The sequence below is a fragment of the Crocodylus siamensis genome, chromosome 4, assembly GCF_052110815.1.
Source record: "Crocodylus siamensis isolate JL-2025a chromosome 4, ASM5211081v1, whole genome shotgun sequence".
NCBI classification, from domain to species: Eukaryota; Metazoa; Chordata; order Crocodylia; family Crocodylidae; genus Crocodylus; species Crocodylus siamensis.
In genome coordinates this window covers 71,854,799-71,875,464 of record NC_143398.1, presented here as the reverse complement: position 1 = coordinate 71,875,464, position 20,666 = coordinate 71,854,799, and the positions used below count along the sequence as shown (strand labels likewise).

Sequence of the window (20,666 nt, the reverse complement as noted above, 5' to 3'; positions counted from 1 at the left end):
CACAGTTTGTACAGGACCTGCAGAGCCCAACAAGTTTGGCAACCCTGCTGTACATTGAATTTGTGGAAGGGAAGGAGTGTGCCCAAAAGGGTGTATTTGGAGTTTGTCGATCCTGGTCAACAAGTAGATCCTGGAGCCTCTTGGTCGATCCTGGGTTGGGGGAGAGCTGAGCACCCAGGCATGCCCATACCTGCCCCCCTATTCCCCAACAGGTCAATCTGTCGGGGAGGGAAGAGGTGGGGGCCCGATCAGAGTTCCCCGCAGCGAGCAATTGACCGTGCAGCCCAGTCAGAAGCAGGGAAAGAGGTAAGTAGGACTCCAGCCTGGCTGGGTGGTGGGAGGATTCGAACTTTAAGGGCTTCTCTCATCTCTGCAGGGGTGGAGGTGCCAGAGGCTGCTGCCACTGCACCTCTAGCCCTGCTGCACCTCGGGCCCTGCTGCAAGCTGGCTATGTGCTGGTGCGCCTCAGCTCAGCAGCAGTAGCTGCCTCATTGCAAGCACAAGTGTGGGGTGCAAAGGCTCCCGGGGCCTCTGCTGGACTCTGTCCAGCAACAGGAGCAGCCCCCCGCTCCCCACATCCCTGGATGACCAGATCTTCCCGGACCCAGCCGGGTCGGGGGTGATTTCACTTATGTGCCATGGCTGTGCTGAGCCCCTGGCAGCCAGGCACATATGGCATCAGGCCCCACCCTGGCTGGGTCTGGAAGTCTCCGTGGTCTAGGGGTATGTGGCAGGGCAGGGAGGAAGGAAGAGGGCTCCCACCACTGGGTGCAGCTCAGTGGAAGCCTTGGGGCCTGTCGCCCTCCAACCCCCACCTTGTGCTCCAGGCACAGTGGGCAGCCTGCAGCAACAGCAGCCTCTTCCCAGAGAGGGCAGGGCAAGTAGGGTGGGCTCAGGTCCCTGGGGCCTCCACTGGGCTGTATCTAGTGGCAGGAGCCCTCCTCACATGCCCCTACACCTCAGAGACTTCCATACCCAGTTGGTCTGGGGCCCTGCACCACATTTGTCTGACTGCCAGGTGGGTGCAGCTCAGCGCAGCTGCGGCACAGAAGTGGGATCGGGTCTGGGACAGTCCTGGGGCATGTGGGCGGGGAGGGTGGTGCGCGGTAGATCCTGGGGTGCCCTTTACTTTCAAAAAGTGATCTTCACCATAAAAAGTTTGGAGACCGCTGTTGTAGAGAAACCAGTGGTAAAAGTTCTGGAAGGTTCTATAAGGTTGAAGTCAGGGAAGAGGAAAGGAACAAATTACATGAGGTGGTGTTTTAAAGGCATGAAGCTAAGAGAGAAAACTGGACTTGGTACCAGGAAAGCTGAGTACTGGCAAGGGAAGGTATTGACTGCTATAGAAGTGGAAAGGCAGCCAAGACATCAAATAAACTTCCAAGTTGTGAGCAGTAGGTTCACTCTTCCTAATTTAATGACATTTATAAGAGTATTTGGAAAAGAAGCAGTTTTCATATAGTTTTTTGCTGTTGTTTTGCAGGCTACTACCGTGAAGCCCACAATCTAATTTAAATGGATTTAGAAGTTAAAGGAGTTTCTGCATCCTCTAGAGGGCAAGCTCAGCTGTCATCAAGGGGGAAGAAAGTTAGCCAAGTATGTTTAACGTTGCTGTCTTGACTTAAAGATGCCTTTGAAAATTTCATTTGTATTTTACAAACTGTAAAGCTCAGATGTATAACACTTTCCGATGAGCTGGTTGACAATTACTTGACAAGATATTTTTAATTAGAAAATGTTTAAAAGAGTTCCGACTTAAGCTTATATGCAAAACTAGTCTAGTGCATGCCGCATGCCATAGGTGGAGCTGGAGCAGTATGTGTACTGTGTGCAATGTGGGGATCTGGAGCGCACACTGCATGCAGTGTACAAGGCCAGTCTAGGGCATACACTGCATGTGGTACACGGGGCCAGTCCAGGGTGCACGCTGTATAGGGTGTATGGGGCCAGGCTGTGGGCCTCATCTGACCCACAGACTGGCCCCATGCTCCTCATCCTGCCCATGGAGCATGATGAGTTTGATGCCCCTGCTCTATGCTCATACAAGGCAGGCAGCACCAGTCTTGCCATGCTTTCAAATGAAAGTGTCTGTTAGCTTGTATAGGATCATAACAAACCTGCTAGATTGGGTCCCTGAGAGGACCCAGGCCTTATTCCACATAGCTTCTGGATCCAGTACTTAGGAGCAAGGTACTTGGCTGTTCAGCCCAGGGTGCTGTTCAGATGTGCAGAGAGCAGAATTATGCCTAGCGAGTTTTCAGGTCATAAAGTGGGCCACTGGCACTCTGTCCACATAGCATGCTTACCATGAGTGGCAGCAGCACCCATAAGTATGCTGCTGTGCTCTGTTTAGGCTGCTTCTTGAACTGGAGCCTGGCTTTGAGCAAGCCAATTATTACTGTTATTCAGCAGAGAACTAACATTTCAAAAGGCAGTTGGGAGGCGCATCACAGCATGGTTGAGGACACTGCTCCTGGTGTGGTATGTTTTGTGTGTAGACATAGTATTCCTTGTGCTGTGATCTTTCTGTGCTGCGGTTTCAGCACAGAAACCTGTGTCCTGTTTTATGTGGCCAAGTATTTTGTGGCTCTGGACATATGAATATGATCTTCCTACAGATAGGTCATTGATTTGGCTGCAAGTAGATTAAACACTAATGCCTTTTGAATTAAGCATGGTACATTTTCCTTTTTCTGTTTCACATCTACCATGTGCTATAGACTAAAGCACTTAAGTGAATTTATAAGCAAGTCCTAATCAGTCTTCCTTATGTACACATGCTTTCATTTAACTTCCTCCCTGTTGCTGAGTGACCGAATTAAGGACTCACAAACTTTGAACTGTCAGCTATGATGGACTGCTTTTCTTTCACTGTTGTCTGACATGGAATATAAATTGCCCTCCTATAGTCCAGTATTAGACCCTTGCTGTATTAGTATCCTACAGCCAGCACTTCCTTGGAAAAGCCATTTCTGTATGCCAGCCATTCATTAGAAGCATCTGTGATGTGGAACTTTCACCTTTTTCTTCAGTCTCTGCCCTCTTCTGTACTGCTCCAAGTTCAAAATATATCCATCCCTGATTCTTCTGCCTCTTTCTGGCTTAGGAAGGAAAATAATGGAAATAGCCACAAAACTAGATTCAAACTCTCTTCTTCTCTGAATGAGTCCTTGAGATCCCCAGATTCGATACTGTATAAATACAGAGGCATACAAGGGTAGCTCTGTGACCAGGACGGGCATGATACATGGGGCAGCTCTAGCTGCTGTGGTGCTAGTGGTAGTGGCAAAGTGGTGGCAGCTATTTTTGTGCCCCTGAAGCAAAGGTAGTGCCCAGGGCTGCCTTCTCCCCACCCAAGTTGCTACTGATTAACTGCATGTATTTTCTTCCCTCCTTTATATAATGCTTTCTGGAAAAGAGATCATAACATAATTTTAAATAGTGGTATATATATTTTAAGCCCATTCAAACACCTGGCAAAGTTGTATAATTTTAGTAAACTATTAAAACACAAAAATATATTTGATTGACATGCCGTTTGTGCATTAAAAATTATATTATTCAATGTAAGTTGTGCAGTCAGGTGCTTTATATTTTAAACCACCAGGTGGTGTTGTTTCACTTATAAGACCTTGCTTGAGAGAACAGTTTCTGTGAATTAACATTTTTTTTCACACATTCCAGAGTTTAGTTTAACAATGACTAAACTTTCCTGAGGGTCTGCGTGCAGGCAGCAAATGTGTGCGGATAGTGAAAGAAAGCAGTTAGCAGAGTCTCTTATTAATTTCAAATGACTAGAAACCCTCTGGGCCCTGGTTGGTATCTGAGGTTAGGTACAGACATTCAAAAAGCCCAAGGCAGAATTGATACAAGTTATGTGGTTTTTTGCAAGCAGCATAGTTTAGATTGGTAGCAAACAGAACACATGATTACCCTTTGCAGGGCCAAAATTTAGATCGGGTTCTGCCATTTTTAAACAAATTTATGTGTGTAGAACTTCTGTTCTGTTATGGGTATAGACCAGTTTCCAATCACATATACTGATAAAAGTGCAATGGCTGCATCTGGCCTGAGACACCAGGAAAAGTGACTGATATACTGGCATTTCAAAAGTGTAAACCATTTTAATGCATTGTCAATACATGGTAGGGTCACCACTTCTGGTTAGTCTTTTAAGTGCTTGATGCCCAGGAAAGTTTCTATTCATGTTTACCACAACTGAGTCATAGTCTTAGACACGGGTATTGAAGATATCATAGATACAGAATCTATAGAATCAGCTTTCAGTGAAAAGGAAATGTAGAACTTAGTACTATCAGTCTGTCAACAGTGTTGTAACCCAATACATCTTTAAGTTGTTTTGGTGTCTCTATTATAAATAACTAGTCAATTGCCTGTCAAGAATGATTGGCGGGGGCAGAGACAGAGGCCTGTGTGTCCCCCCCCCAACCTCGGGCTGGGTGGTCCCTGCCTCCCTTCCACCACTTTGGGTTGGGGCCAGGCCCATTCCCCGCCTCCCCCCACCACCACTTTGGGCTGGGGCCAGGGCCTGAGCCATTCCCCACCTCCACCTGCACTGCTTTGGGTAGGGGCCTCGCCCCCCTCCCTTCTGGCCCATCAATCCCCACTGTCATGGCACTGCTCCTCTGTCTGTCCCTGTCTGTGTAGGGCACTATGATTGGCTGCCAAGACAGCCACTATCAGAATGTGAATAAAGTGTTATGGACAGACAGACAGACAGACAGGCAGACTTAGGCTTTTATAATATTAGACTTTAATAGAGGAATGAAAATTAGAATTGTGTTTTTAAATAATAATAATAATTATGTTGGCATTTTAATAGGGATGGAGACCAAATACACGAGCAGCTCGTCCACCTGAGTAAGTCTCCTTTTTGAGCAATCTGTTGTATTGCTGCATTAAGTAACTTGATTAATAAATAATGAAATTTACTGATGTTTGTTCTAGAGGTACATTGATATATCGGTCCATATTGGATTGGCACCAATAAAAGGAAAATTGACATTAGGCTTTTTTTGGCCACTGTAGCAGATTAATGTTACCGATAAATGCTGTGTGTATGAGCACAGTCACAGTGTGATCATGGCCAGGAATACAGCCTGGCAGCTTGGAGAACAGTGTCCAGCTGGTAAGTTTATACCAGAGAAGGGGCTCAGGGGAAGGAAGGGGTGTGGAAGTGGGGCAGATCGAGGCTCCCATAGTGAGGAAGGGGGTGGTGTTGGGGCAGGGGCAGGTGCTGCCTACGTGGGGTGGCATGTGGGACGGTGCCAAGGCATGGGAGGGTGCGGAGAGAGGGCAGCTCCCTGCCGCTGTGCGCACCCGCAGGGGAGGTATGGGGGGCATGTGGGCCCAAGATTTGTATGCAGGGTGAGGGCAGGTTGCCTGCTGCAGGCCTGGGGCTGGAGGCATCACCGGCCTCTTCCCATCACGGGGGCTAGGCCAGGGCTGCTCTTGGGGTGGGTAAGGGCAGGGCAGGTGGTGGTGGCCCTGTGAGGGAGGAGCTATGGGGAGACTAGCCACCTCAAAATTTGCTGCAGCTCCACCTCCCAGTGTTGCCTACCCCACCTCTGTCCTGAGCACAGCCCCAGCCCAGACTCTGACTGGAAAGAAGCTGGTGCAGCCTCTGGCCCTGAGCTCACAGTAGGCAACTTGCCCTTGCCCCATACATAAAACCAGGGGACACATGTGCCCCATACACCGGAGGGGTGCGCTCAGTGGGGGGAGAACCGCCCCACCTCCCCACCCCTCTGTGGCTCCTGGCTGGGCAGTGCCTCCACCCTGGCTGGGCAGTGCTTCCTCCAGCCCCAGCCCCAGCGCCTCCCTCATTGTGGGGGCCTCGATCTGCACCCTTATGCCCCTTATCCTCCACAAACTTACTGGCTGGACGCTAGTCTCCAAGGTGCTGGATTGCATATCGGCTATTGGACCAGTATTGGCTGATATAGCTGGTTTAGTAAGTGGCTAGCGGTATCAGCCAAAAAATCTTTATTGGTACACCCCTAGTTTGTTCTGATGTATAAATAACTAAAATTTGTCGCTGTAAACTTCTTTTCTATATTTTATACTTAAAGTGAAATGTAATTATTATAGTTGTACTTTTTAAAAGCCATATATTGGTTTATGTTTTATTTTAGAAAAACAAGATCTTTTTCCAGATGTATATTTACGTATTTTTGCTTTGTTCTTCTTTTTTATAACAAATTGTTAAGTGACTCTTTAGTTATTTGTGATTGCACAACAGACTATCTTGCATACTTTTTAAGAGGAGAAGTTGGAATAGGAGCTATTGTTTTTGCTTAATCAGTTTCTGTTTTTTCCAGATATAAACAATGTAAAACAGAGAGAACCAATCATGGGGAGAGTATGGGGGGAAGTTTCACTTTGTACATTATATCCAAGCCTAGGGATTTTGAGGCTTGGGAGCAGGGATATTACTTGTGACATATTCGATATTTTAGAATGCATTGAAGTTTGTTTTTTTCCAAAAGGCTTTGAAGTCATATTAGCTGTCCACTTTGTTCTGCCAACATCCATCAGCCATTACCTTGTCACATGGGAGTAAAAGGATAGTTCAGTAGCCATTCATTTAGTCATTAACCAGTGACTGAATGAGTCTGTAGCCTGAACAAGGCTTTTAGCTCAAGGACTAATGAAGTTATAGTAGTTTTGAAAAAATGTAAAAAATATGCCTATCTGCTGCACAAACTGTTGAAAGCTGACTTACAGTGCATGAAACTGAAATTTGGTGCTTTTCTCTAATCCTGTTTTATAGTATGTATGTGTGTGTGTGTGTGTATATATATATATGTGTGTGTGTGTATATTATAATATTTCTTGGCTACTGGTCTTACTGCAGCAGTTCATAGGGTTGTGAAGAGAAGCCGAGGGGCTTGCTAGGAATGTTTGGCGCTGAGAATAGAGTTAATCTTCCAAGGCTTTTCAGAACTACCAGTGTTCTCTGAAACTGTAGACAAAGAAAGGATGTGGTGACAGAGCCTAAGATGAAGGGAAATGGGGTTTATGGGGCATTTTGGGGCCTTTTACTGTTACAGTGAAACTGTTTTATAAGAAGATATATTTTGAGGGGGGAAAAATACTTCATTATCATAGGTTTTCCTTGTACTGTAGTCTAAAGGAAAAACGTCCTGAATTATTACTAAAGTAGTCTTAACTTCCTCCAGGGTACCATGCCTCGACTTGGGGAGACTGGGAGATTCTGATGAAGAGGTAATCTGAAATCGGCATAATATGCTTTAAAAAATTCACTTACTGTAGGAATTAGTCAAAGTTCTGTTTTGTTCCTGAAAAATTACAGTTATTCTTTGTTCTGTTTATTTGAGGACGGAGACACTTATATACCATACAACAAAGGGTATCCTTGTAAAGGCTCTACAGATTCATCTTCAACTGTTAGTTGGGGATCACCGTTACAAACTCCTTATGCACAGCACTTCTGGACTCAACAGGTTAGTTTTTCCCAATAGACACCTAAAAATATGGGGTCTTTCATTAGAGATGAAATAAATACAGCACATCTACATTTATAATACATTTCATTTTTAAAAATTAAGATCTGACTGTTAGTGGTCCAGGTTCTTTCTAATGAAGTGCTTTTTATTAAGAAGCTGCTTAAATACATCATACCTATTTCTTTTCTTCTATCCTGATTTATGCCCTAATTAGTTTAATTTTTGCAACTAAGAATTTGGGTATTAGCAGTTAGCGACACTAATAATTTGCCAAAAAACCTGAAATGAGTAACTACTAAAGTAGCTTTTAACTTGATTTGTAAGCCAATTTTAAGAAAATAATATGTAGGCTACTGTAATGAATTGTAGTAACTTCCTTATCAATATCTTTCTTCCTTTCTCTCTCAAACAGAATTTCAGTGTTTGTTTTAGAATACCTCTTAATTATCTGAGACCATGTACTTTTATAATGCCTTTGATAGACTATCTGTATTCATTCTTTTATACCCACACTGAGCAAGAAACTAAAATTATAAAATAGACCAACAATAACCAGTTATTATGCCAGAAAAATCAGAGATCCAGTTTTAACATACCACTTTCTGTATGATTATAGCACTGTTCAAAATCATTATTCAAAATAATAAAATTAAGTACACATTTAACAATGACACAGCTGACAGTTGTTCTGGTTGTTGCTCTTTGAAAATGAAGTTTCCTTTGAATTATTCAATTAGATTAAATTTGGAAAAATGAATTTGACAAATTTGTTTGATTCATAAAGCAGAGATTTTGGCAGCGATGGTTTAAATTAACTGTTCATTTGCTTTTCCATTAAACAGATGCCTGGTAAACATTATCAGAAGAAAATGGAGGTAAAGTAGCTTAAAAAATACACATTGCAGAAAAAAAACTACCTATTGATTAGTAGATAATTGCTCAGTTTTGATCTGAAAACTTAACATATTTAATACCTTTTGTATGACATGAAATGCTTAGTTGAGAAATTATTTTTTAATTGCTGTTTTCCTGTATAGCTATTATGATCCTTTTGCATGTTGATAGTGTATCAAGTGTGATATTTTATTGTTATTACAAGAGAAACAAACATTAAAATATTGCAGCAAATGTTATTTTTTTGGATATGAGTATCTCAAACTTTAAATCAAATTAGGATCTTAAGGATGAGAAGCATACATAAACCTAACTCTGGATAGGGAGGTATACATCCTCCTAACCATATGTATCAGTTGGTGTTCCTTTCCAGAATAATTAATGAGAAATGAATGCTGGGTACAACGTTGTTTAGAACAATTAACATCTTTTATTAATATTTAGTTTATTCAGGTAGTAACGCAGCAATTCACATTGACTAACTTTTAACTGTGTGCATGCATGTACCGTATTAATTGACTGACTTTTAGGTTTGCAGACTAAATTAAAGCCCTAGAAAGCATATATCTCACTAGTATATGGCCTCAGTTAATTGATGTAAATTGCTGTGTTTCTTATTTGTGTTGATGCATATGTCAAATTTACAGAACAAAATTTCTATTACTGCACTGATTAGCAAAAGACTGGAATGACTTCGACTACCTCACAACCTCCTCTTTTCTTCTTTCCTTTATTTTCTCTCTCCCTGTTTATTGTCTTCGTTCTTTACCAGATACCTTAGTGGTGGATGCATTATAAAAACCTAAGTAGAATAAATCATCTTCTATTCATTCATCTTTCCTTACCATCTTTTTATTTCTTCTGAGTCTTGTGGAGAAAAGCAGCCAAGCTCTGCTGATATATTTTAACACATTCCTGTGAGTAGCCTGGATTTCTACAATGTTTCAGGTTCCCCAATTAACATTTCTTTTGCAAATTATAAAAATGAAATAAAATTCAAACTTCCTGTGCAGTAAGCTTTCTGAGTGAATCCTCCCAAGAAAGGGTCAGTTTTAGAAGAGTAAATATAGATTGTTTTTTTTCTTAGCCATTTCCACCAAACTCTGTTGTTTAAAAACTCCTGTAGGAACACTCAGAAATAGCTTTCAATTGGAGCAAATTTCTCTTTCAAGGAAGATTCCCTAAGCCATTGAATGAATGTTGTTCTAGAACAGGACTGCTCTGCTCTGGCGTGGCATCAGCTGGACCTGCTCTAATTTTATGTAACAGGACAGGGAAATAAGCTAAATTTGATCCATGCTAAGACCCAGTGGGTGCATCTACATGTGGTGATTTAAGGTGCATTAAGAGCACAGGTCTACATGTATGCACCCTTAATGTACTTTAAAAATGGTGGTTTTAGGCTAATCATGGCTAAATTTGATACCTGCATAAAGCAGGCATCAAATTTAAGTGCAGTTAGTTAAGGCACCTTAACCCATGTGTAGACGTCTTAAGGTGCCTTAATGCTATGTGACTGAGTGGGCTGGAGCCATGTGTGTGGGGCCCTGCACTCCTACTGGCAGTGCCAAGAAGAAGATGCAGTGGGTGCTGTTTTGGAAGGCTCAGACGCTGGAGCTGGAGCGGTGCTTCTGGCAGCAGCAGTCCATATTGGTACGTGGTAAGTCAGCAAAGGGGGTAGCAGGTGTGAGGGCTCCTGTCAAAACACAAGAGAAAGGCTTCCCCATGACTCTCTCTGCAGGGGACAAGGGCAGCGTAGTGCAGGCAGTGCCTTTGCTAGAGGCTCCCCTGCACCTCTCCTTTCCCATATGCAATGTGTGGCATGGAGGCTGGGCACTTGCCCAGGATGGAGATGGGTGGAGCAGGGAAAGCCATGCCAGGCTTTTGGGACAGACACAGTCCCAGCTTGCCTGTTGTCCTGGGCGGGAGCCACAGGATGGGCTTCTAATGGCATTTGAATCCTGCACAGCTGAATTGCTTAGCCAGCAAACCTGCTGCAAGTGAAAGGTGCGGGGGAGCCTCTAGCAAAGGCCCTGCTCATGCTGCACTGCCACCTCCCCCTGTAGGGAATCGTGAGAGGGTCTTTCCCTTGTGCTTTGACAGGAGTCCTTGTGCCTCATGCCCCCTCTGCCAACTTCTCGCATGCCGACAGGGACTGCTGCTTCTGGAACTGCCGCTCTGGCTTCAGCATCTGCACCTTGCAGAATAGCACCTGCTACATCATCTTCTTGGCAGTTCCTGGTGGCAGCGCGGGGCCCCACGGGCTTTCTTCAGGCCCACTGTTGTCTGACACTGAGGAGGCAGGAACATGGGGAGGGGACTAGAGCCAGGGCTGGGCTGTCCATGTCTGGGGGGACTGAAGGCTCCTACCCCCTTGGCTGGTGCTGAGCTGCACCACCCAGTTACATTGCCACAGGCTTCTGAGAGCTGTCCAGGGTGCTGATCAGGGCAGGCTGCCCAGCGAAGTGCCTTAAGGCATTCACAAGTAGACGTGCACCTAAATTGCTTTAATGCACCTTAGGCTAAGACGCATTAAGTTTAAGCATGTGTAAATTCACATGTAGACATATCCAGTAGGAGATGGAGGAAGAGAGGAAAGAAATTGTGTGCCCCTGCACTGATTTTTCTCTTCTTGCTGTGGCTGTTCCTGCCCATTCTGATTTCTTTTGCATACAAGAAAATTTAGGCTCATTAGTGCACTTCTGGCTGCACATCTACACGTGTGTCTCTGTTAGGCATAGCCCAGTCCAGGGGCTTTATCCCTCTACAGGAAGAGCCAGGGGGAGCTCCAGGCTCCCCTGGGTGCCAACCTTGTGGGCTGGCAGGGGGTATGTGGGCTGGTCCCAATCTCCAGCAGGTGGGGAGAACTGTGCTGGCTTCAGGGACAGCTGCCTCCCTGCCATGTGAGGATCAGGACCTGTCCCAATCCTCACATGGCAGAGACATAGCTTCTCCTGCAGCCAGCACAGCTCTCCTGGCAGTGTGGGGATCGAGATGGGTCCCAGTCCCCATGTGGTAGGGAGACAGCTGTCCCTTCAGCTGACACAGCTTCCCCTACTGTTAGAGTAAAGCGGAGTAAATTCTGCACATTTGTTGGTGGTGACACTTTACTGTGCATTACATTAGTCTGATGTACAGTAAAGTGTCTTGTCTAGATGCACCCCAGGAGAAAGTAAATAAATGGAGAATCAAAAAGTAGCTGCCTCCACAGACATCTCTGACTGATGTGGTCCCAAGAGCTAAGCATTCACTGTGCAGTTGAAGAGAAAAGCACCTTTTTGCCTACGCAGTATGACTAGAATTTTTTGCCTTATTGCCTTTACTCAGCATTCATACCAAATGTGTGGTCATTCTGGAGCTCCACACTTAGTATTTGCACATGCTTGTAGGATTTGGCTGGGTCCTGGCAAGAAGATTTTGATTTTTTTTGGTGAAAAATGATGGAGATCCATTTGGCTGCAAAACAGTTTGACACTAAGCAAAGCATCAAGAGTTTCATGAGACACTAATCTTATTACACAATAGTATTGCAGCCCTTTCTAAAAGTGAAGTGTGGTGTTAAGGAACATCAGCCCCTTACATATAAAAGGTTGTACTGTGTGGGCATAATAATCCTGCTGTTGATATTGTGTATCACAGCAGGAGGTTGTTATTCCTGATTGTTCTTTGTTTTTAGCATTCCTTTTGGGAGCAAAAGACAATACCAGAAAATCTGCCATCCCCAGCAGACAAATACAAACTAAAATACCAGCAGTATGAAGCTGAAATGAAAGAGGGATATAAACAGTATTCTCAGAGAACTGCAGGAAAAAGAAAAGACAATGCTCAGTCTCAGGAGTGTTCACAGAGGATAGCTAACAAAGAGGTACTATATCCTGTGAAATCGCAAATGTACATTTAAGTTTAATTATAGTGTATATGTGTTGTAATGTTCTGTTACACAGCAGTAGGTTTTAACCATACTTTACAGGTATTTCTTTGATGCCCCACACTGTGGGATCTGAAAAACCTAATAGGGAGTAAATAGAAGAAACATATTTGAATTTCTTCCCCTCATGAACATTAGAAGCATATGCAAGCTACTGTATAGGCTTGTAGTCTGGTGGGGTAACAAGCATGGGCCCTAGTAAGGCACTTCTATGAGACAAAGGGACAAAGTTAATATGAGTTTTTCAAGGAGCATTCTTATTTGCATTTTTATTGAAGGAAGAGTCTTAATTGGTGTTGCTAAAAAGTATAATGGTAGAAACTGTACTAGAGTGTGGAATTTCATTTAAATCTTTCTTTTTAAATATTTGTTTATAACCATAACTTTACATAGAACTCCTGAAAGGAGTTGGAAGTGGGAGGAAGGAAAGACATGACCCCAGCTTTAAAGACAAACTGCAAGTTGAGATAGCAGAATATGGGATTAAAATAAATATAATCACTTTAGACTGCAAGGTCTTTTGGGACAAAAATTGGTCAGTGGGTGCATATGGACATAAGGAAGAATTTCTTTACTGTCCGAGCCCCCAAGGTCTGGAATAGCCTGCCATTGGAGATTGTTCAAGCACCTACATTGAACACCTTCGAGGGTAAATTGTATGCTCATCTTGCTGGGATCCTATGACCCCAGCTGACTTCCTGCCCTTTGGGTGGGGGGCTGGACTCGATGATCTTCCGAGGTCCCTTCCAGCCCTAATATCTATGAAATCTGTGTGTGTATTTTGGGGCTAATGCAATATGAATAATAATAATAATAAAATACTAATGAATTCTTTATTTGTTTTAAAATTAATATTGAGGTGGCTTAGAGGGGGGCGGGGCAACAGCAAACAAACAAAATGACCAATGCTAGTTTAGTCTGAGGAAGTACGGTGAGGATCCTGAATGCTCAGAAAGAGATGCTGTTCTGTGTGTGAGGATCAAAACATCCTACACATCAAGGTAGGAATAAAAGAAGAGGCAAAGTGATCCATATGCATAAAGAATGGGTAAGCAGAGGTACGAGGAGGACAGATGCCCCCTGAAGACCTAATTGCTGGGTGGAGCCTCAGTCAAGGATGAGAAGTTTGGCAGCCAATAGAAGAAGTACAAAAGAAGTGACATGCCTGAAGTGAGTGACAAGAAAAGAACATTTTAGTTGCTGAGAGTTCAATAGCATGGAAAGGGGAAGATTTGTAATGCAGAGAGAATAAAGTTGTCTGGGCTAATGTAGCTGTTGTGTATGTTACATTGTGTTGGTTGTCCTTAAGAGACAATCTACTTGAAATCACATTTATCTTTGAAACTGTGCCTACCAGCATTGTAAGTAAAACCAGAAGTGAAAAAGATGGAAGGGAGAAAGAGATCCATGTTTCTAAATCCGTTTACTCTTTACTTTTGATAATGCAAGGAGGTGTGTGTGTGTGTGTGTGTGTGTGTTAATGGTCATTGTTGGTGCTTCTCCTGCACCGTCATTGATATGTGGGTCCCTGGGATACACACTCTGTTCCAGAGCCTCCAAGCAGTGGCATAACTAGGGCAGAGTGAGCAGGCCATCTGTCCTGGGCACTGACTATGATGGGCACCAGAATCTTCCCTGCTAGGAGTCTTTGCTGCAGCAAGAGGATCCCTGAGCTGCCCCTGCCCAGCCACAGGAGCCTGGCAGCGCAGCACTGAACCAAACAGTGAATCTGGAGAGTGGATGGTGAGTGGGGCAAACAGATTCGTGCCCTTTCCCCTCCTCCTCTGCAGGTACCTTTGCTAGAGCAGAGACAGCCCTGCTCCCAATATATGTGTATATGGGGGGGATAGCAAATGGGACACCAGGATATGCTGCCAGGGAGCCTGGCCATGGGGCTGCTGCCAGAGAGGCCACTGCTGACACTAAGCAACCTGGGCAGGTAAGACTTTCCTTAACCTCACCCATGCCACCTATGCTGTCTACTGTGGTTGGCACACTCTTGCCCCACCCTAGGCTCATGAGTTTGCTGTGTCTCTGCCTGGTTGGGGCTCTGTTGGGAACAGCAGCAGTAAAACAGTTCTTGCATCAGACTTCAAAATAAAACATAGAGTATTCATTAAGCACAATATCTGTATAATAAAACTATGTTTTGGTTTAGGCATTGGGAATATAAGACATGTTTGTGTAAACTCACCAAATCCTTAGCTTTCAGCATACTTCAGGTTTAAAAATTGAAACTTAACGGTGACTGCTTCTGAAAAACATTCTGTGTTTCTTGAATCTTGTTTCTCAATAAAATACATATGCTATGTCCCTCCACCTTGTCTTTGAAGTGCTATTAACTTCTGTAAAATTGCAAGGCATTTTTGTTGCAAGTAAAGTCTGAACAAGAAGAATGATTTTTAATATTTTGTGTAGGAGAAAATGTGTTGTGTTCTACAGCTGATTGACTAAGACAGTAGAAGTAAAATGCAGTGTGTTTCTGTCTAGGATCCACAACCAGAAGACGGGATTAGTGAAGATCTTACAGCTCTTGATGAGAAAGCCCTCTTACAGCAGTGCTATACAAGCAATCCATATAATATACAGCACAGCATAAAGAAGTTAGAAGCTGTAAGTTTCCTGTACAGTATTAAATTGTTAGGTAGATGTACTCATATGAGAGGCCTGTATATATATGTTTGGATACACTATAAAGGTCTGGGATATTTTTGGAAATACTCAGGCCTAGATCCTTCTTAAGAGTTAGCTGCCTAAATAACCTTGAGGTTCTGGGCCTTGGGTATAGATAGCCATCTCCTATCTGATATGTATAACTGAGTAGAGAGATCTCAGCTAGGTAGGGTACCAGAAGTAGTGTAGCTGTGTTAGCACAAAGCTCATCCTAGGCTACTTAGCCTTGCTGAGTAGGAGAATATATTTTCTGGAATAGAAAATGTGATTCTGCTGCTTCTGATACCTGAGCTAGAGCTTGTACCTTAGAGACAAATGATCAATGCTTAACTGTTCTGTAAATCAGTTCATCATTGATTTAATTGGAAATGGATTTAGGTCAGTTGCTGCACACTTTTGAGAAGTCTCACCTATGTGTTTCTGTGCATACTTTTGCATATATACATTAATATTAATTGAAACATGTCTGATCTGGCATTGGCAAGGACATATATGTGGGTTTTTTTGCAAAAAGAATGATGCCCAAATAAGCCTGAATTTGGTGTTTAGGAGTATTTATGATATTAAACTTTGAAGTCTGGCTTTGCAGGATTTACTACTGAAGATGCATGGTGATTATTTTCTTAATTTATTTTTGTCCAGATGTAAGCTCCTGTTGAAAAGATTAGCATGCTAACATTTGTGCTGTGTGTATTAAGCCATTAAAATTTCTGTGACACTGTAAATGCAAAGAAAACAAATGGAAAATACTGTTTGCCCATCTGGTTGAACTGAAATTTGCCTGGCAACAAGCAGATTATTCTTATTTCCATTAAAGTGAATACAGATACGGTATTATGTGGACTTTGTGAAAAGAAAACTCTCAGATGTGTTACTATTAGAAACTTTCTTATTATACCTTTTAAAATAAAAAAAACAAACCCCTTCTAATATTAAAGGGTTTGTGCTGCATGGGTGAAGATTATGACAGAACAGTTCTGAGGCAACCTTAAGAGTTGCTGAGTTTTATGCCTTCTACCTTGTAATCAGATGAAGTAATGAAAGTTGAATAGAGCAGCCACTGTAGGCTGGTTGGGTGACTGGAACCTACAACCAACATACAGCTACTCCTTGCTTAATGTCATAGTTATGTTCTTGAAAAATGCAACTTTAAGCTAGACGATGTTAAGTGAACCCAATTATGTCACAGCAGTTACCTACTAGCAGGTGGCAGTCAAGCAATGTAACCAAACATTGTGCGACTTTAAGCGAGTATGTTCTCTAAAGGATCGGTGACGTAATATCGAAATGTTAACCGGAGCAACGTTAAGTCAGGAGTACTTTTTCTAAGGCATTTAGCAGCTGTCTGAAAGGTAGAAATATTTATTTTATTGATTGCCACTTGTGGTTGCTTCCCCTCCTCCGCCAGGCACCCCTTAAGTACATGTAAGTCACAACTCCTGGTTGGTGGCAGGAGTAATTAGATAACCTGACAGAATGACTCTCAGCTGGGGTGCCATGCGATCCTTCTAAAGGTATTATATTGGGTGCTGCACAATATTATCACTGTTAGATGCACAAGCACCTGTACTTGATTCATGAGATATAAACCCTGAATTTTGAAATACAAATCCATAGCGTCAAAACCATTTCTGATCTGGCGTGTTTTTTTTCTGAGTTCTTTGCAACAGAAATTCTTGATTATTTTTACATAGTTGATAAACAAGTGAAAGCTAACAGCTGGCATTTTCTGTGTAAGGTGCCTTGAATAAAAAGGGTGAGAACCACTGACTTAAATAGTGTCTGTAACAGACATCACATAATTCACTGGACTGCAGTTAGCATTTATGCACTGGTCATGTTTGGTTTCTACCTTTTCCTTATCAAGGCTGCTTGATTTCTCTGCAGAATAGGAGAGGCTCTGCACAGTTGCAGAGCAAAGATGTAGTACTAGTGCTTTAATTGTATATTCTTTTTTTCAGCAGTGTTGAGCAGCTGACAGGATTTGTCTTATGCAGTAGACCAAAAGAAAATGGCTTGAGTTTTATCTGCTATGACATATTGGATTCATTTGTTTGTGAGTAGTTATTGCAGCACATAGTTTCTGTCAGAGGGTCTTGCTGAACTTATGTATCTGTCTAATACATAGGAGCAACAGAGGTTGTGGCCGAACTCCATTTGTAATGTCTTTAAAAGGGGAGGAAGAGCCACTGCTTGTAACAGTTATGTCTGCATGATCCTGCAGTGATGGAAGGGAGGGCAATCTAGTTTGCTTTGACCCTGGTTGAAATGGGATTACAGATTTGCTACAATTGTATTGTTACAGAATTATGCAGCTGTTACAGTTGCATTAGAACAGCTTGTATATGTATCCTTTGCTATCCATCTATCAATAACCAACAAGTTAAGGCTTTCAAAGTGCATTTAATGTAGAACTTCAGTTTTGAATAGTTTGGTAGAATGTGTAATTTTACAGTTTTCCTGATTAAACACTTTATTTTCCTAAAACAGCAGACCCCCCCCATCAGTTGTATTTGTTTATTTTTAAGAAGCCTTAAAGATTGTTTTATACATACACGTTAACATCTGATTTTAATGTAATTATTAAAAACAAAAGGCAGGGCGGAGATGCACCTTTTACACTAAGGAATCAGAGATTCATAAATGTTTGTGAACAAGAGCTCACTTCATCAGGTGATGTCTGATGTAACAAATACTTTAAAGAGTGTTTTTTCCGTGTACTTTCCATTTGGTTTTTTGTATTACCAAAAATAATTCAGAGAAAAGCCAATATAATGTATGAATTTAGTTGCAAAATGCAAAGTGATCTAGAAGGATGACCATGAAATGAGAATTCCTGTGTTGCTTGGGAAAGATTGTGGGAGTTGCTTTAGACTTGAAGTATAATTATTAGGTTTTTGTTTGTTTTTTGCTTGTTTGTTTGCAGAAGATCACAATGTTCCGGCTAACTAGGAGGACTGGGTTTTTTTATGCTAGATTTCTTCATTTTGATGAATGATCATCCAAGTCCAATATTTGTTTAAAGCCCTATTGCAGACATCCTTAATAACTGAATGAAGGAAGCACCAAAGGAAAAAGTCATTATCTGACATTGAATTGAAATTCAAACCCAATACAGTTGTACTCTTAAAATTGGATTCTCCATTGTCAACATGTCTGCTGTTTGGTTCTTACAGTGGTGAAATCTGTTGGCCTTTGGGAAATGATGGACCATAAACCATACCTGGTAGTATACAGGCTATCAATTTTTCCCCAAATATATGATAACTATTTACTTTTCTGTTGGGACAGGTAATGGCCAAGGATTTATCTTTTCAAATGTGCCAATAATTGTGATACCTGGGTGTAAAGATTTTAAAAACAAAACTAACAGTCTTCAACTATACACAAGTCATAAATCTGGAAAGGAAAATAGCTTGCTCAGGTTGAACAATCTGGGTTGGAGGAGAGGTGATTATTTTAGCTAGTGGAAATTAATATTTACCAAAATACAAATCTTTATGAACTGTATTTTAATAATTCTGTTAGTGTAGTGTTTACCCTTTTTATTCATCTGTTGTTTGGCAACTAGTTTCATCCTCTGCAAACACTGTGAGGCTTAGTCTGTTTAAAATTTGGGTTGCACATATAAATCTGTGTAGTGATTAAGATGGATAACTGATCACATAAATGTCCAAATCCCTCAGTTTCAAAATGTTTTAAAATTCAGTGAAAGGTGTATATAGAGTTAGGAACTTACATAACTCCTTCAGAATCAATAACTTTTGTCTTCCCATGAGAACAAACTATATAAAAATAACCTGGAAATAAGGGCAAACTGAGATGCAATAGAGAAGTCCAGAAATCTGGTTTATAAAATGATGGGAGGGAGCAGAGGTTGAATATTGGATTGGGTCTCAGGAGACCTGAGTTTTAGTCCTGGCTCTTGGTGACCTTGGACAAGTTCCTCATCTCCTTGAACCTCAGTTTCCAATTCTGTTGAAAGGATTTTAATAAAACCCTCTAAAGTTCATTGAAATCGCCTTATGAAAAGTGCTCTACAATATTTGAGCTTGGTGCTCCTACTACTTTAAAACAAGGCAGGTGGTGTGAAACCAGCCTGCAGGTGTGGCAGGGGCCAATTGGAGAGTCACCTGACCAGAAGGTGGCTGGGTTTGAAGCATATAAGCCCAGGGCCTGAGCTATTCAAGCAGTCTAGCTCTGAGAGTAATGGAGAGAGGAGTTCGTGGGGAGTGCAGGGGGTAAGCAATTCTAGTGGTTTGAGGAAGGGACTAAGGAGAGGTAAGGAAGTCCCAGCTGGCCCAGAGACAGTAGGGGGCTGGAAGGCATAGGGAGCAGGTTGGGCCAGGGTGCCCATAAGTCTCACTGGCCTAGAAGCAGGGTTAGGGCCCAGGGAGGGCCGAAGGCCAGGAAAGGGCCATAGATGGGAGACTAGTGGGGTAGGAGAGCCCATGGGTCTCAATTGGCCTAGGAGTGGACCCAGGGTATAAGGAGACAGACCAAAGCCTGGGAGGGCAACTGCTGGAGACCAATGGGGTCAGGGACCCACATCCCAGAGAAGCAGGGTTGGGGACCTGCAGCTTGAAAGAGGTGGTAGAGTAGGCCAGGTGCCTGGTGTCTGCAAGAGGTGGAAATAGGGTTAGAAATCCAGAGCTGCACCTGGGAGTAGCCAGAATGAGCAAAGTGCCTGGGTGTGGGTGGACAAAGGTAGCGGTTGGAGCCCAGGGGCAGAGAAAGCAGGTCTGAGATACTGAGTAATTAATAACATCTGTATGGTTATGGGTATGGTTATTGGGGAGGATGGAGCTATTCAGGCAGCCCATGTAATTAGCCCTTAAGGCAATGAGTAGGGTCACCTGTACTTGTGAGGAGATCTGACTTGGAAAGCCCTGGGGCAGCATTCCTTTTCTGAAAGTATCATTTCATCAAGGCATGGCAGGAAAGGAGAAGGGGAGGGTACCCAAAGAGAGCCAGGTTGACAAGGGCTGAAGGGGCTCCAGGGGCATCACGGTCACCATTGGTGTGGGACCCTGTTAGTGTTGGGTATTATTAATTAATGCCAGAGAAAAAAAATTTCTGGTAACCTCTCCAACACCACTACAACCAAAAACCCAGTAACCTCTCGTATCTTGGAAAAACTTAGATGAATCTTCTCATATATCAGAGGAGGAAAACATAATGACATAGAGACTAACTGACTTCCAAATAAATAACTGTAAGTGGACCATAAATCATAACGGAATCTTTCCAAAGACAAAACAAGATTGCTGGACTTAAACCTTTATTGCCCAAATCAGGATTTATGTCTACCGTAAATTCCATGGTACGTTGGATGGAGTGAGAAGTTTTTCATGCGCTGCTCTACTTAAAGAATGTGCTTTCTGAAAATAATATGACTACAACGAGCACTACCTATCAGTATTTATATTAGAGTTTTTATATTTACAGACATCAAATGTACATAGACATGGTGTGTATGTAAACAATTTAAATAGACCAGAATATATTATTTGGTTCTTATTTATCTGAACATCATTTGCAGTATAATTTTCTCTGTTAAAAAGATACTGGATAAGAAAATCCAATGATATGCCTTAAAATTCCAAATGAGCAATTGCATTGTTTAACTGCATCTTCTGAAAATAGTCTTAAGGAATAACAGTTTCTTAAGTATGTCATAT

General features: G+C 42.5%; 1 protein-coding gene across 7 annotated transcripts in view; it reads left to right on the top strand.

Moving 5' to 3' along the window:
* CAPS2 (calcyphosine 2) overlaps nucleotides 1–20,666 on the top strand; it is a 63,106-nt gene that overhangs the window by 3,628 nt on the left and 38,812 nt on the right. For 2 of the 7 annotated variants that reach the window (XM_090042547.1, XM_090042546.1), the window contains 8 exons: nucleotides 213–306; nucleotides 1,484–1,596; nucleotides 4,844–4,881; nucleotides 7,203–7,248; nucleotides 7,362–7,487; nucleotides 8,333–8,365; nucleotides 12,061–12,249; nucleotides 14,803–14,925. In XM_090042547.1, the coding sequence (XP_089898673.1) occupies nucleotides 1,516–1,596; nucleotides 4,844–4,881; nucleotides 7,203–7,248; nucleotides 7,362–7,487; nucleotides 8,333–8,365; nucleotides 12,061–12,249; nucleotides 14,803–14,925 (636 nt within the window). In that variant the 5' untranslated portion in view covers nucleotides 213–306; nucleotides 1,484–1,515. Of the gene's footprint in view, nucleotides 1–212; nucleotides 307–1,483; nucleotides 1,597–4,843; nucleotides 4,882–7,202; nucleotides 7,249–7,361; nucleotides 7,488–8,332; nucleotides 8,366–12,060; nucleotides 12,250–13,897; nucleotides 14,056–14,802; nucleotides 14,926–20,666 lie in introns of those variants that run through there. The other 5 variants (XM_090042548.1, XM_090042550.1, XM_090042551.1 and 2 more) reach the window with 4 other exon arrangements.